Below are 17,178 nucleotides of genomic sequence, written 5' to 3'. Positions count from 1 at the left end.
TTATACAAACCCATGGGGTTAATAACCCATACTTAAAAATAATGAAACCAAAATAATTATAAGGCTACTTGTGCAGATAAGCAAGTCCAGCTAAAAACATTAAAACATTTTGTTTTGTAACGTGAACATTAGGGTTGGTTGATCTGTCCGTGCTTGTTTATTGGCTGTTCTTCAGGTAGCCCCGTGTTTCACGTCACAACGATATGAACTGTGGGTAATTCCCTTAGGCTAAGTCTGCAGAAATGCAGACTTACGGGAAGGGGCCATAAAGGGCTCAAAATGGCTGCCGGAGAGCCCTCACGCACTTGCCGAGTTGACATTGGGACACCCCTAAGCCCTCGCGGACTTCGCGGGAGCGCGCTCTTAAGTCTGCGAGTCTGCAAGGGTGGACATTGGGACTGGGCCATTGAAACGGCGCGTAGTAAAACTACGGCCCAATCCCAAACCACCCCCTACCCACTCCCACTCCACCACCGAGTGTCCCTCCAAATGAAGTGTCACTCGCAGCTGTGGAGGGCACTCTCCATCGAGGGGGAGGGTATATAAATGGAAAGCCAAATGTGGGATGGACTCCCCACTCCACCGGAACCGACCGGGACAGGGCCGTCACCATGGCATGTTTAGGTGATTGATGGGAAAAATGTTTAGGATTTATAATACAAATATAAATCACTATAATTAAATCCATGTATGATGAGAAATGGTCAAAAGTCCAAACGGAAATGTTTTTTCAAATGAACTCTAACTAAATTAAAACTATAACACTGTCCCGAGACAAATACATAAATCAATTAATAACTTACTCCTATGCCTCTTTGGCAGCATTCCTTCTTTTGTGAAGATCCATTTGCATATCGCAGCCTAATGGAAAGGAATATATGATGTAGGCTACATTTGACGTAGACCTAGGCCTATTTAGATTTATTTTATGTCGGCTATGAATACAGGCTTTTAAGAGTTTGCTACAAGTCAAGTGATCTAGGGATAAAGTGATTGTATCACTTGGTTGTATCTTTTGACACCATATTCTGCGATTTTGTTTGATGCAGTGAAATCGGTGTGAGAAAAACAAATGTTTGAATGCTGTAAAATAATCTAAAATAATTGACAGTGTAGGAAGACGGAACTTTATTTATATGTGGTTTCCTGCGGCATCTATTTGGCACGTGCACTTCCTGCTTCGGCTATCGGGAGCTTGCACCGATGCAGGCTTGCTATTTAAGGGGTTGACAGCCCACTCGCACTCCTCCGCGATAATTGGTTTGGGACGGCCCTTAAAGGACAATGCTCGTTTTTGACAACCTGGACCTTATTTACGACATACTATAAGACGTTTGACTCACTGAGATCACTTTGGTGTAGTTCGGAGGCCTGTAGAAGAAATGTAAAATCCAGCGCGAGCCAGTATATCCATGTAATGGCGGTGATCGGGGCAACGAGAATGCAGCTTCTAAAAATCTATTTTCTGCCGCGAAACGGTTGTTTTCATCAATCTGTCTGGATGGATCGCTAGTTGTGCTTACATAGAGCATAACTGTTGTGGTTTTCACATGCCATGATCTTTAGAAACGTTTTTCGAAACGAAATAGCTTCCTCACTTGCTCCAGCATTAATGCGCACAGCGCGCAATCGTTGCTCCAGCACGCTGTGCGCATGCGTGCTGGAGCAAGTGAGGAAGCTATTTCGAAAGATCATATTACAGAGGCATGGGAAATACCACAACAGGCCTATGCTCTCTATGTAAGCACAACTAGCGATTCATCCAGACAGATTGATGAAAACAACCGTTTTACGGCAGAAAATAGATTTTTAGAAGCTGCATTCTCGTTGCCCCGATCACCGCCATTACATGGATATACTGGCTCGCGCTGGATTTTACATTTCTTCTACAGGCCTCCGAACTACACCAAAGTGATCTCGGTGAGTCAAACGTCTTATAATATGTCGTAAATAAGGTCCAGGTTGTCAAAAACGAGCATTGTCCTTTAACATGGCGAAGCTCGGCGTGAACGCGCAAACGGAGGGGGAGTGGATAGGGCGAGGGCTTAGGGGGTGGTTTGAGATTGGGCCTACGAGTTGGATTATGGAGAAGCTTTGCGATCCACGCGCATAAACAACGGGTAATGTTGTTTTGGTAATCCTTGCGATGTTCATATACGGATATTTTACGCGCGTCCCGTTTGGCAGCACAACGAGCCGTAAGCGTTCCACAAGCAGTGAAGTTTTAGACGAATATTAGAGCAATCCTTCCTAATTGTTTCCAATTTGCTCTTGCACTCATGTACATGCATTCCACGCGTTTGACGCGCACCAGCGTTGTCCAATTAAAAGTTTCCACAACTTCTCGCTTATGACGGGCTATTTATTACTTAAATTCCAACTTAAATCATTCTTACCGCCTGGCAGAAGTTCTCCAACAAAAAATACAAACGCTAGCAGCGGTCTAAAACTGTATGGCTGCGAGCATGCACCTGAGCGCACCACCGGCCCCAATAGCCAAAGAATGAACTAGCGCAGGTGCTGCAGTCACCTGCTTAACTAGTAGTAGATGCGGTCAGGGACTGCTCATTGCACTCCAACAGCTGACAATTAACAAAGTAAATCATTTGGATCCAAATCACAACATTTAACAATAATTCATAATTAAATTAATAAGTTTCCTGAACTTCAACTCCATCAATTCATCATAAATCAAATAAGAAATAGGATAAAGAAATCAGTACATTCAAAAACTTAAATTGGCTCCAACAAACGCTTTTTGGTGCTAGTGAGGAGTCAGGCAGCTGCATTCTGGAACAGTTGCCATTTAAAGTCACTAACCAAAGCTGTGCTGAACTTTATGACTGCTTTTGCTGTATCATGCTCTGTTTTCATTCCCAGTGACAGACAGCAGTGTGGCCCCTCCCCCTGAGTGCCCCCCCTCCTGGTTCCACTGTTCTCTTAGTGGGGTGTGTGTAGAGGACAGCAAGGTGTGTGACTTCACCCCGCACTGCCCGGGTGGAGAGGACGAAGCCACCTGTCGTAAGAACCCCAGGCCCCATTGCTAAGATACACACATTCCCTTTTCCCATAATCCCTAGGTGCATGTCTAGGTGCTACTCAACCACAGCCTTTACTCCCCTGCATGGCTCAGCATTCTGATGTTTCAATGTTGTGGCTGTTTGTAGTTCAAATCTATGGGAAAGTATGTGATTCTTCACTGAGTTAATTTCCATTCTCACTCCAGTAAGTATGATCGGACGTCTTGAAAAATAAGCGTCCTCCATCGCCTCAAACTTAGACTGCATAGGGACATCTACATGGGTTCAATGTTTACTGGGGTGTTCTAGCTTGTCTTCTCTCTCCTCAGCCTCTCACTGTGACTTCGAGGGGGGCTCGTGTGGCTGGTATGAGTTCACAGAGGGGGACGGCTTCGACTGGGTCCGCGGCTCTTCTCTGGAGGTCCCTCCCCACTACCAGGCCCAGAACCCTCCCCTGGACCACTCCACCAACAGCACCGAGGGTAGGGGGGCCACCAACACCACCTTACACTGTGACACTGTTGAACAGTTCATAGCCAAACAGCACTCCTCCCTCCCACAGACATAGTGGAATAAGCAAAGAGCCGTGATTGGCTGCACTGCCGCCTTGGGACTGTCGGAGAGGAAATAAGGAGCAGAACATCTTAGATCTAGCAGATCAAATCAATCTGGTTGATATTTTTTTGGAGCACAGTGACAAGAAATGCTTTCTCTGACGTGTGAATTGTAAAGGAAAAATCTTACTTGGTTTAGTTTAGATTTCAAAGAACACGCTGAGTGGTCGGTCAAGCTGGATTTAAACAAAGACAATAGTTTTATTCTGTTACGATTCTGCAGAGTTGGACTCTAGCACAGGAAGTGAATCCGGGCAGAGTGAGTCAGATGTGGACGAGGTCGATGCATGTACAGTACCAAGTAGTATTAAGATTACCGTAGTTGGAATCGTCCTCTCTCTCTCGTCTCTCCCTTTCTCCCCTTCTCTCTCCCTCCCTCCCTCTCTTCCTCTATCTCATCCACTCACTATTAAAAGCCACACACCTCACCACAGTATTTCACTGACTGCAAAACGTTTCCCTCTCCTCATTAACAGTGTTTACAAAAAACATCCATCCATCCATCCATCCCTCCCTCCCTCCCTCCCTCCCTCCCTCCCTCCCTCCCTCCCTCCCTCCCTCCCTCCCTCCCTCCCTCACTCCCTCACTCTCACCATCACTCCCAGCTAAGGTCTTTTTATGATGTGATGTAAAGTTTTCTTCCCCCTTCTTGAGAGAGGCTGTCTCCTCTGTGTCCCCAGGGCACTTCCTGTTTGTCGTGAAGAGCAGCAGCAGTATGTACCCCAGGGCCATCCTCAGGGGACCCCAGTTCCAGCAGGCCGCCTCCGGCTGCACCCTGACCTTCTGGTGAGCGCTACGCCACCTCTAGCCTGGTGACTAGGAATTTGCTTTCGGTCATGGAGCATAACATGGAGACAACATTGGACAGGGTGCAGAGACGAAACAGGACAGAGAAGGAGGACACAAGCCTTGTTGAGGCTCGATGGCCGTGGGGAATAAGCTGCCTCTGTGGTGTGCATATGTGGTCCTGATGGACCACAGGCATCATACCAGGGTGTCTCAGTCACTCCCCTACGTTTTGGTCTCTGTGACAGCACCATGACACAATGGTCTTTTGTCAGCAGTAATGGATATGAATTGTGTTCTTCCTCCTGGGTGACTTCAGAACCCCGGGAGGAGAACTGAGCAAAGCACCGTAAGAACCTGTTGTTCTATCCCATAGATACCTCTCTCTCTCTTTTCTATCTTCTTATCTCTCTCTGCTCTACCATTATCTCTCCTACTTTTATTTGTATTACTCAGTAGTCAGATGTTCATCTGGATCAGTCTCTCTCTGACAGCTGTTTAGACTGAATCAGTCTCTCTCTCCCTCTCTCTCTGACAGTTTAACGGCTGTTTAAAGGACAATCCCTTTTCCTGTGGCTGATTGGAATGCTACTTTTGGCAGAAAACTGCAGTTTGAGGGTTTTTGAATTTCAGATTTTCTCCCAAGCAAGCAGAAACGCTCACTTGTGATGGTCAGCATATGCATTACTGTTCCCGGTGGAATCAAGCGCCTCATCGGCAGAGCAGAAAGGAGACTGTCAAATTAAACTGTGATGGGCTGCAGCAAACCCACATGGCTTGGCTAGCACATCTGACATCTGACTGTCATTAGTGATGACGTGTTTCCGTTCCTCTCCAGGCATTATAACTACGGTATCTCGGTGGGGGCTGCTAATATGTACCTGCGCATCGCCGGCACGGACAACTCCACGGTCATATGGCAGACCTTCTACAACCAGGGCAACCGCTGGAACAAGGTCACCGTCCAGCTGGGACGCATCGCCCGACCCTTCCAGATCTCCCTGGCCAAGCTCAGCCTGGGCGTGTTTGACGGGGTCTCCGCCCTGGACGACATCGCCTTCCAGAACTGCTCAATGCCCCTGGCAGCAGCGGAATGCGCCACCCACACGCACTTCCGTTGCGCGCGCACCCGGGTGTGCGTGGAGCGGCTGCAGCTGTGTGACCTGGTGGACGACTGCGGGGACGGCTCCGACGAGGAGGGCTGTGGTGAGCTCCGATATGCCTCCAGCTGACTCACACAGAACAGTGTTCTCATTCCTCATTCAGACTAGCCTAGCGTCAGGTCAGGCTCCGCCGGGTGTGTCAACCCCTTTCTCTTACCCCCTGCCCTCTCCCCTGTCCTCCCTTGGCCTCCATGCCCCCCCCCCCCCCCCTCCTCTGCTCTCCCCCCACCCCCCCAGCCCCAGAGTTGCAGTGTGACTTTGAGCAGGGCCTGTGCAGCTGGACCCAGGAGCAGAGTGGCGGCGACGTTTTTGACTGGAGCCACATCCAGGGCCCCACACCCACCTTGAACACAGGCCCCCTGAAGGACCACACCCTGGGCACCGTCGGTGGGCGCTACCTCTACATCGAGGCCTCCACCCCGCAGGTGTTCAAGGATACGGCCATGCTGTTGAGCCCGGTCTTCCAGCCCACCCTCTTCCAAACACAGTCCGGTACCCGACACCCATGCGTCTTCAGGTTCCACTACCACATGTTCGGGTCTCACGTCTACAGGCTGGCGGTCTACCTCCGGACTGCCAGTACTAGCTTCGGACAGATGCTGTGGGTTCGCTTCGGTGACCAGGGCGATTTGTGGCACAGGAAGACCCTCTACCTCAACAGTGCCCGGCCCTTCCAGGTAAACTGGTTAGACATAGGTAGACTCTGTTTCCAATTTTTCAACACAGTATTCAATTTCAGAGAGCAGGGTGACTTCTGAGGTATATTTTAGACTATGTTAGCTCCTCCTTATTCAGAAGTCCTTATGAATACGAAATGTATTGAGAATCTCCACAACTGAAGTGCCTCTGGTATCAAAGCTAATTTTTCACCGCACCTCAAAGAAATTATATATCATAATTCTGTGATTCAACACTGTGATGAACATTTTCACAGCGAAACCTAATTCCTGTTCCATCCCATGTTCCCTCAAATACTGCCTTTATCACAGCAGTTTGCCAGGCTGCCTCTGAAACAGAGGTATGATTGATGCAGTGAAGGTGTGATTGATGTCAACAGGGGCAGATTGTCATTTTGGGGACTAAGGCAAACAGACGTGAGGCCCTAAATATCCCTTGTTCTCCACCTTTTTCAATCCTTATTCATTAACGGCTCTACTCGTATTCATACTGGTTGTATTGATAGCATTGCACTGATACTAGCCCATCTACTTAAGATAGCAAAGCTGCTGATAACAATGTCAGTAAGATGGTAACTGTTAGCTACTTTGAGTAGAATTAGACACATTAGCTAGCCAGACCTGTCATAACGTTAATCACCTCATATTAAGCTAGTGTTAGCTAGGTAATTATTGATTATGAATCATCGGGCTTGGCAGTTACTTAGTTTGACTTGAGTTAATGCTGGAGTAAGAAACTCACCTGACATTGGTTAGTAGGGTGACTGCTATTCACTAGTATTAGGCTATCTGTTATCGCCATCTTCATTAGCTACGCTATCATCTCCTGTCAAAGGAGGATTATCCTGTAAGGTTTCAAGTAGTTCTTCTTCGCTGCTAGTATAAACGATACTCACACTACTAGTATTACCGACGCTCACACTACTAGTAATAGCTAGTATTAGCGACGCTCACACTACTAGTATTAGCGACGCTCACACTGCTAGTATTTGCGAAGCTCACACTACTATTAGCTAATATTAATGACACTCACACTACTAGTATTAGCGACGTTCACACTGCTATTAGCTAGTATTAGCGATGCTCACACTACTAGTATTACCGACACTCACACTACTACAGTAGTATTAGCTAGTATTAGCGACGCTCACACTACTAGTATTAGCGATGCTCACACTGCTCACACTACTAGTATTAGCGATGCTCACACTACTAGTATTAACTAGTATTAGCGATGCTCACACTACTAGCATTAGCTAGTATTAGCGATGCTCACTCTACTAGTATTAGTAGCTGCATTTCCATTACACTTTTTCGCAAAATAAAAGCGATATTTCTAAAGTTTCGACAAAGTACAATTGCGACTTGCAGGTGTTTCCATTGAAAGGTGTTTTGCTCAAGAGCCGTAATTCTCGTAGGCTAGTCTAGTCTCGCGACGCCACACAATTCACGCAAAGCGCAACCAGGAAGTAAACCATGGATGTGTTAAAGGTACCCAATGAAACGTGAATCAAAACAATCCATTCTTTGTTTATTTTCGAAATTCCTTGATTATATGGTTCCTTGTCGTCTAATAAACATGTTGAATCACTTGAATGTATTTCCTACCTTGTCATTTCTTCGCAAAATGATATCAAGCTAATGTTTTGAAAACAACAAAGATGTGTGAAACGTCATTATTATGTGCTCCGCGTATTGACGCAATGACGTAGTATGCGATTTTCGGGGACCACCTTCTCAAATTTGCTCTAGAGCGCATACTAGTGGTCAAAAACTACATTGGGTACCTTTAAGTAAACAAACCATTTTAATATTTGAACTTTATTTTAGCTTTCCCCTCGGCTCTGCTCTTAAACAGCGCGCATTTCTCGTATCGTTGCTTTATGGTCTTCCACTTGCTCCGGAGGCATATCGCGTCATTTTTTGAAGCGAGCAAATCACGTGACCACTACCTCTTCTTCTCCTGCCTAAATTCGAAAAAAGTGTTTCCATTACGCTTTTGCGATATACTTCTATATCGAAACTTCTGAAAAACCACCTCATGAGAGCGTAAAAACGTTTTTTGAGAGGTTTTTCCATTACCAATTTTTTATTGCGATATTTAGGTTTTGCACAATTCTAGGTCTAATGGAAAAGCGATTAGTGATGCTTATGCTGTGTTCACATCGGGCGCAGCGAGAAAATTTGCGGCGCCCAGTTCGCCCCAATCTCGCCGCGGGATCCAATGGGTTGCCACGCGAATCCACCGCAGAAAGTTCAAAAAAATGAACTTTTGCTAACTTTTACTATGGCCGCCTCCGAGTTCACCTGATTCGCGCCGCCCGTGCCGCCCACCGCCAAATTGTATTGTCTTTGTATGGAAACTCGCCGCGCGGCCGGAAAAATGTGCGCCCGGTGTGAACACAGCATTACACTACTAGTATTAGCGATGCTCACACTTCTGGTATTAGCGATGCTCACGAAATGCTAGCGCAAGCAATGGCTTCTTGCTGCTCTTTAGTGTTAGCCGCCGTGAAAAAGGTTGGAAGTTTTGCTAAAAAACCTTCTGCTTTCTGTAAGTTCACTCCTGCGTCTTTCTTTTTTCAGCATCGCTGGAGTAACGTTAACTTAATGTTGCTTCAGTTTTAAAATAGTGCGCCCAGAGTATGAATCATTTCCGCAGATGCGTGGTAATGGAATAGTTCAATGTAGTGTCTGGGGGGGGGGGGGGGGAGGCACTGACTGACTCACTCTCAATTAGGCATTCTGACACCATTAAGCATATGGATTTTTTGAAATAAATAGTTATTAGCAAAAGGTAAATACAAATAATTCTTAACTAAAGGCTACATTTATGAGGTATTAATGGGGCCCTTTGTAGGTTGGGGGCCCAAGGCAATTGCCTACCTTTGCCCACCCCTGCATGTCAATGCCAGAGAGGGAGTCACTTCCATCCATGAATCTGTATATTCACCCCTCTGGCCAATAGAGCGTGAGGTCTGATGTCATCTTTTAGGCTTAAAAGTTAGCATCGCCGCCATGAGTTGTAAATCCATAATATATTATGGGAAAAATGGAAGGGGTTCACGAAAAATACTGAAAATAAGGTACAGTGTGTGTTTAACAGAGACTCTCAGAATAGAGTATTTGTTTTGTTTTGTTCTAAAAGTTGAAACACATCATTGAAGATGGGTTTTGTGAATTCTGAAGCCTTTAGTTGGTTCTGAGATCGATGCTGCTAGTGCTATGCTAAAAGTTCCTTGGACCACTGATTATTCAAACTCCCATTCAATTAACGGCTAGGAGGAGGCCCATATATCCCAGACTGCACTACAGCGCTGCGTAGAGTCTATGGTGAATGGTAAATGGACTGCACTTACATAACGCTTTTATCCAAAGCGCTTTACAATGGACTGGAGGAGCTGGGATTCAAGCCGCGACCCTAAGATCAGTGGACGACCCGCTCTACCTCTTGAGCCACAGCCACCCCCCTTTCCTGAAGGAAAGTTTTATTAAGTTTTGCCCTGAGGGAGTGCACTTGAGTGTGTGTGGTGCTTGCTGATGATATCAAGAAATAAACAATTTTAAAAACACTTTTGCTTTGATTTTCAAGTGGTGCAGCTGTAACCCATACGTTTCGGCATGCCCTGGGTGGGAATCGAGCCCTGGTCTCCCACGTGACAGACATCCGTTTTAACCAGCTGTGCCAATGAAAAGCTAGCTCTTCATTGACAAGGGTGGACGGTATTTATAATGGGGGGAGTGAGTTTAACCAACAACAACTTACCTACTCGAGGACTCACAAGAACCCAGTTTCACTCGGTTACACAGCCACTTCTATGTGACATGCGTGTCCGTCCGTCCACCCGTGTGTGTGTCCGTGTGTCCATTCGTAGCATGGGATTTAGACCAATAGCTTTGAACACCAGCAGAGGGCAGTCCAGACTGCCCATAAATCTCACATGAGATTCACGCCCACCCTCATTTACATACTGTGCTGAACCCACATCCCACAACCAAATACACAGTAGGATGACAACATGTGGTGCTGCTCTTCAGACAGGTCATTAAAGTTGCCTGGCTACAGTGTGAACCTGAGGAAGGAACGTAACAAGCTTTCTGTCTCTATCTGGAAGGGACTGGGACTGACATACAGCACAGCACAATGCATCTCTCTTCCTCCGTCTCCCTTGGCAGATTTTGGTGGAGGGCACGGTCGGTGATGACTTCAATGGCGACATCGCCATAGATGATCTGTCATTCTTAGACTGTTCTCTGTATGAAGGTGATTGGACCATAACACTCCTCACACCACTGACTATCCTACTGAGCTGATATTTGGGTTTCAAACTGTATGTCCCATGACATGTCCATAGATATTATGTTCAAGTAGATTTATTTGTTATATGTACAGTATACTGTGTCTGTCCTTCTCACACTGGTCGTCAATATAATAAACTTTTCATATAAGAAAACCTCTGGTGTCCATGGATGTGTCATTGTGGGCATTTGTTTTATTCCAGGGGATTTGCCCTCGGTGAGCCCTACTCCGACCCCTGCTACCACCCTGGCTCCCACGGTCCAGCCCCACAGCTGCCCCGAGGGGGAGTTTGTGTGTGGGGCGCACGGGGAGTGTGTAGGCCAGCGGAAGGTGTGCGACTTCAGACGTGACTGTTCAGACGGCTCAGATGAACGTGACTGTGGTGAGTACAACTACCAAGTTCTCTGAGTATCTAGACGGAAGATACTTGAAGTTGATTTTCTCATGTCTCTCTGTTTGCCGTCTCTCTTTCTCCCCCCATCTATCACACCTCTATCTCTCTCACCTCTCTCACCTCTCTCTCTCTCACATCCCTGCTCTCCCCTCCCCCTCCCTCCCTTGCAGTGAAGGATGTCTGTGATTTTGAAAGGGGCGACCAGTGCGGGTGGATGGGGGTCTCTCAGGCCCTTAATCCGGACCACCAGCATCCCTTCCTCTGGCTGCCCGACCAGGGTGAGACCATCCACGACGGGGAGAAATACCATCGGCCTGTCCACGACCACACCCTGTGAGTCCCGCCTACCTACGCATGATGGTTACATAAGATTATACAATGGTATAGATCCGGTCCATTGTCTCTATTGGTCAGTTTGCATCCCAGCCGTGGCGATAACCACGATATCCCCACGCTAAAATGGAATGTTCGCACATCTTTTAATATCAATCCACCTCTTATTAATTTTCCAGATCAATGTTTACAAAGATGGGCTGTAGCATTGTCGTGGGCTGTAGCATTGTCGCCTGGCAACGTTCCCTTTTTCAGTGGAAGTATCCGCAAATGATTAACAAATAGTTCCATTAAAAATACATTCATTTAAAGTTCGCATTGTCTTTCTTTTTGAAGTATTGACGTATAAATGTCGCAACCGTTGTATAAAAGCATTATGGAACGAGAAGCAGTGTGATGTCACAGATATCGCCACGGCTAGCGGGGTGTAACGGTGTAACTCCGCTGCGTGTCGTGCCTAACCCCTCCCGCTAGCCGTGGCAATATCCGTGACATCCCACTGCTTCTCGTTCCATAATGCTTTATTGACTGGGTGACAGAAAATGTATCCGGACGATATCGGAATACTCAGAATGTCATGGGTGTGTCACATGCAACGCCTTTCACACTGTTTACATGAACTGTGTGGAACATCTCTGTGCAGTACCTAAATATTTGCAGAGAGATAGTGGATTAGGCTTATACCTGAATAGAGATGGAGGAGTGCTTGGTGTTCTAGTATTCAGCGTGGAGGGTTAACATCTCTCCAAGCTCTGATTGCCTGTCTGAGGTCCTCTGGCTGGATGGTTAGAGCAGAATGGCCGTCGACTCCTCTATTCCTCCACTCCTTCTGACCTCTGACCTCTCTGTTACTGTAATTCTGCTACCTCTCTGTTTCTGTAATTTCCTCTTCTAGCTAGTGGGCCAGAGTGCAGGTGCAATCATCCTTCAGTCCTCTCTCCTCCTCTCATCCCCTCCTCCTCATCCCCCTCTCCAGCTGTAGCCCTTCATTCTCACTAGTGGGCGATCGATAAGCTCCTGCAGACCTGGAAGAGAGAGGGGGAGATATGTCTTCTGTAAGCCCAGGGGAGCCTCTGCCTTCTTGGGTTTAGAGCGAGTGGAGCAGGGGTGGGTGGAGGGATGGTATGTCTGGATATTCCCAAAGCGAGAGAGGGCAGAGAGGTGTTGGCTGGCTCCCATTGACAGAATGTAAGGCTCAGCGGTGCTCGACAAATGTTGTCAGCCATACACTATGCCTGTGTGCCTCTGAGCCTGTGTGTGTGTGTGTGTGTGTGTGTGTGTTTGTCTTTGCTCGCGTCTGAGGGACAACTGTTTTGCAGGAAGTGAACAGATATACTGTAGTACTTCACACTCTCCATGGCTGACCTAACAATACCTTTATTCCATTTCATGGTTGAGGTGAACAGCAGTCCTTCCTGCTGAATTATGGAGTTTCGTTTAGTAGATTCATAGAATAGAATAGAATAGAATAGAATAGAATAGAATAGAATAGAATAGAATAGAATAGAATAGAAAGTTTATTTGCCATGTGTAATAAGTACACATGGAACTCTTATAATCGCTTGTCCTTACAGTATCTTATCAGTGCTTATCAGTTTTTCATTCCAGTTCTAGGTACTCGGGTTAGGGTTAGCTAGACATTTAAAGGTTCCTAAACTGGCAATTTACTATACTATCCGTCATCTAGCAGTTTATCAGTAACATCCTCATGTACTTATCCCATCCGATCATAGATGGCTATGCCTGTGTCCATGATGTAGGCAGTGCAAGGAAATTACATTCAAGTATACAGTAGTGCAGAGTGTTCAATTGTTCGTGTGTTGTCAGGTTCAAGTGTTCAAGTGTACAGTAGTGCAGAGTCCGTTGTTGTCTATTGAATAGACAAGGTGCAAGGTGCTGAAAGTGTCAAGTAATCAGTTGTTGGTCCGGGGAGTGGGGGGGGGTCGGTGGTAGGTCACTGGGGAGTTGGGGGCGGGTCAGCAAGGGGGGGGGGGGGGGGGGTTGAGAGCAGGTGGGGGGGGGTTAACTGTCCAGACAGAAGGGTGGTGGTGTCTTCAGTCCATTGCAGCTGTTGGCTGTTGAGATTGCAGACCGCGTCAGGAAAGAAGCAGTTGTGGAACCTCGGTCCACGGTCCTGATGCTTAGCCATCATTCGTCTCTCCGGCGAGATGGTGCGAACACATGATAGCTGGGGTGGTTGGTGTCTTTTGCGATGGAGATGGCCTTCCTGCGGCAGTGTTGGTTGTAGAGATCCTCGATGGCTGGGAGCTCCACACTGATGGGCTGTCTTCACCACCTTCTGGATGGCGTGCCTGTCGTGGGCGGTGGTGTTGCTGTACCAGGCTGTGATGCCTCCTGTCAGGATACTCTCAATGATGCTGCGGTAGAAGTTCACGTTCAAGCGTTTGTGTGCTCATGCCCCATCTCTGCAGGCACCTCAGAAAGTAGAGACATAGTTGTGCCTTTGTTAGGATGGCCAGGTGTCCAGGTCAGGTACTTTTGTACCCATTGTAGTCATCTTGAAGCACGTGGGGATGACCCACTGTGATGCATTGAAGATATCCGTGAAGACAGGAGCCAGCTGTGTGGTACCATACTTGGGGTGGTATGCAGTTGGGACCAGCAGCTTTGCAGGCATTCACCCTCTTGAAGGACTTGCGCACCTCAGCTTCAGATAGTTGTAGGACCTGCTTTCAGGTTCCCTGAAACCTGTGGTCCTTGGCTTGGTCATGTCCAGTGTGTCGCACCTCGCTTAGAAGGCATTGAGCTTGTCTGGGAGCTCTTTGTCAGCTGCGGCAATGTCTGCAGGCCTCACTTTGAATTGAATTGAATTGAAACCTTTATTGCCCCAGAGGGGAATTTGTTTAGCACACATCAAGCATACAGAAAACATTAAAATGTACACCCATCACCAACACCACAATGATTTTGAAGTCCGTGTCACTGTACTGGTTTTCCAGTCTGTCCCTGTAGTTCTTTTGGCCCCTTCGATGGCTTTCTCCAGGGAGTAAGTGTTGCACTTATAGAGCTCTGTGTTGCCCAACTAGTGAGCAGTCCTCCTCTCTTACGTTTTTGTCCTGGTGTCTTTATTCATCCAGGGTTTCTGGTTGGGGAACACCTTGGATGTCCTGGTGGGGATGCAGCTGTTAATGCAATCCCTGACGTGGTTGATGGCAGATTGTGCTCATCCATTCAGGTCTGGGGTGGATGTTTTGTAGTAAACCCAGTCAGTATTGTCCATGCTTACTTGCAGTCTACCCTGGTTCTCCTCAGACCAGATTTGGTTAGATCTGAGGGTGGGCGGAGCCATCTTTAGGCTTTGCTTGTAGGCCGGAAGTAGTAGCACGGAGGCATGGTCTGACCTCCCAAAGGCATAGAGGTTCAGGTGGAGTGAGGCGAAGGTGGGACAGGCTAACTTCACTGATAACTACAGTTGAATATTTGTAGTAATCCCTTCTGCTGGGAAGGACCAACAAACTAAAATAGAAGGTTAATGTGCACTACCCTGAGCCTCCAAAAACTGGTACCAGGCAAAAAGGCTTGTTTGAAGTAAGAAAAGACCTGCGTTCAAAATGTAGTACTCCCATGTTTTATTTCCTGTAAGGTTTCAATATTTCACTGAGTGCAGGGCTGCATTCCGAATCGCATACTACTTTTGACTACCTGTACATGCTACAGCTGTCCCTAGAAAGTATGTACTTTGCACACAATATACATCCAGTTGGGACATACTACCTTGTCATAACATCGCGCCTTGAAATTTTACCACATCCGTCGCAGTCCATAAAGCCATTCGTCCATTTGTCCACAGCTGGGATTTATCATAATGCCTCTTCTGTCACCTGGTGCAACTCGCACATATTGTACTGTATATTTATTTGCACAAAATGTTTTCTGCCATACGGCCTCCTTCAGCATGCACAATGAAGAAGGCCGTATGGCCAAAAACGTTTTGTGCCAATAAATATACACAAGACATTTCTTTGAGTGCGGTCCCCGTCTACCTTTATTCTGATTGCAATTTTCGGAACTACGCACCAGTCTGAGCGCAACCGTTGGCATATCATATTATTTCAAATAGCATTGTTAACCTTTGACGCCGTTCCTCTGGTCCTCCACCAGGGGCAGTACTGAGGGCTGGTATATGTATGCAGACAGCTCCAACGGAGGCTATGGTCAGACCGCCGACTTCCAAACCCCTGTCATTTCCTCCACCGGGCCCCAGTGCACCCTGGGATTCTGGTATCACATGAGCGGGTTCACTGTGGGGTCACTGCAGGTGAAGGGACCAATCAGAAAGACTGTTTACATCACACTACACTTGGAGCTTGGAAATTTAGCATAGAGTATAGTGTAAAAAGGCCTCCACTTCATCATGGGATGCATAATTCATATCTACTGTATGTATATTATCTTTATGTATCATTAGTTACATTTATCACATAGTATATCTCTATTTCTCAGGTGTTGCTGAAGTACGGGAACTTCACCCACGAGGTGTGGTCGCAGACGGGCAACCAAGGCAACAAATGGAGACATGGAGAGGTCTTTCTGGGAATATCCAACAACATCCAGGTCTGTAGATCACCCTGCATTTCCATCTTCAAGATTAGGTGTAGAGGGTTTCAGCATTAGTATTATATAAGGCACAGTTTCTTTTTAGGTATTCACAATACCTGTAGAGGCTGCTTGCAGCTTTCATTTCTTTTCTTTTCTTTTTCACCAGATCAGTCATTTTTACCCCAAATACCATGACCTTTGTACCTGATATCTACTAACCTTTGTCAGGCTGGCAGAGGCAGATCTACCATTTTGATGGACCATCCAGAGTCTGGAGTGCCCTTTCACACTAGAACACTTTTTCACAATGTGCTCTCTCTCTCTCTCTCTCTCTCTCTCTCTCTCTCTCTCTCTCTCTCTCCATGTTGCTATGTTGACACCGAGGAGCATACTGCTGTAGCAGACATTTCACTGCAGCATTACATTTAGACAGACAAAGGTTCTCTCTCTCTCTCTCTCTTTCTTTCTCTCTCTCTCTCTCTCTCTCTCTCTCTCTCTCTCTCTCCCCCTCCCTCCTTCCCTCCCTCCCTCCCTTGAGTCTTTCATCAGCCAGCTAGCCTGTTCATGACATGCTGGCATGATCATGTATTTCTGTGCATTCAGTCGTTTCTAATTAGTAGTAATTTGTTTGATAATATCAGGCATAGGCTAGCTGGTGTACAACACTTTCTGGTGTCTTTAGCTAGGTACAGTAGTGATGTATATTTGGTGCTGCGTTCTTGCTGTTTGAAGTTAAGCCTGTCCTTATTGATCAAGCGTTGGGGTCAAGCGCGGAGTCAAACGTGGTGTCAGCTACATGGGTTGAAATTAAGTTTGTTTGATGACCTCATGCATACGAGATAACTTTTTGTTGACCTGTTTGGTACCGTGAAGATGTTTAAAGTCGCACAGAAATGAAAAAAGCATTCTCTCCCATTTTGGTTCACATAATTGGTCATAGTGTTCACCTATTCAATGATGTATGCCAAACAAAATAACAACAAAATTCTACTTTTGTTGTAATCTTATATCAAAGTTCTATTAATACATCCATGTCTTATATCAAAGTATATAATTTCTTACTTCCTGGAAAACGGTAGGTCACGTGCAATGACAACAACAGGTACCTTAGATTTTAGGCCAATTTTCTCACGACATCCACCCGTCAATCAACGCTATCCTTCTATCGAATCTGTCTAAAGTTCTTAAAACCCGTCCACTTGTCAATGTTCCAATCAAATTCCTCTAAACATATGTCCCACCCTCATAGCTTGTTTGCGTCGGAAATACGTAAAACTACGGAAGTTAGATGATCTCAAACGTCCGTTTCTGAGCGACTTTAAGCATTAAAC

At 46.5% G+C, this 17,178-nt stretch overlaps 1 protein-coding gene across 1 annotated transcript in view; it reads left to right on the top strand.

The window, feature by feature from the left end:
- The window catches only part of malrd1 (MAM and LDL receptor class A domain containing 1), a gene marked incomplete at both ends in the record, with an annotated part of 86,237 nt that overhangs the window by 30,918 nt on the left and 38,141 nt on the right, over positions 1-17,178 (top strand). Inside the window, 10 exons of the mRNA XM_084453588.1 lie at positions 2,881-3,021; positions 3,350-3,502; positions 4,315-4,420; positions 5,259-5,626; positions 5,821-6,260; positions 10,437-10,524; positions 10,763-10,942; positions 11,125-11,287; positions 15,410-15,566; positions 15,752-15,862. Coding sequence (XP_084309714.1) covers positions 2,881-3,021; positions 3,350-3,502; positions 4,315-4,420; positions 5,259-5,626; positions 5,821-6,260; positions 10,437-10,524; positions 10,763-10,942; positions 11,125-11,287; positions 15,410-15,566; positions 15,752-15,862 — 1,907 coding nt within the window. The remainder of the gene's footprint in view (positions 1-2,880; positions 3,022-3,349; positions 3,503-4,314; positions 4,421-5,258; positions 5,627-5,820; positions 6,261-10,436; positions 10,525-10,762; positions 10,943-11,124; positions 11,288-15,409; positions 15,567-15,751; positions 15,863-17,178) is intronic.

The sequence above is a fragment of the Borostomias antarcticus genome (genome assembly GCF_949987555.1).
Source record: "Borostomias antarcticus genome assembly, chromosome: 2".
Classification (NCBI taxonomy): Eukaryota; Metazoa; Chordata; class Actinopteri; order Stomiiformes; family Stomiidae; genus Borostomias; species Borostomias antarcticus.
Note: the sequence above shows the minus strand (reverse complement) of the source record. Positions and strands in the feature narration are given on the sequence as shown.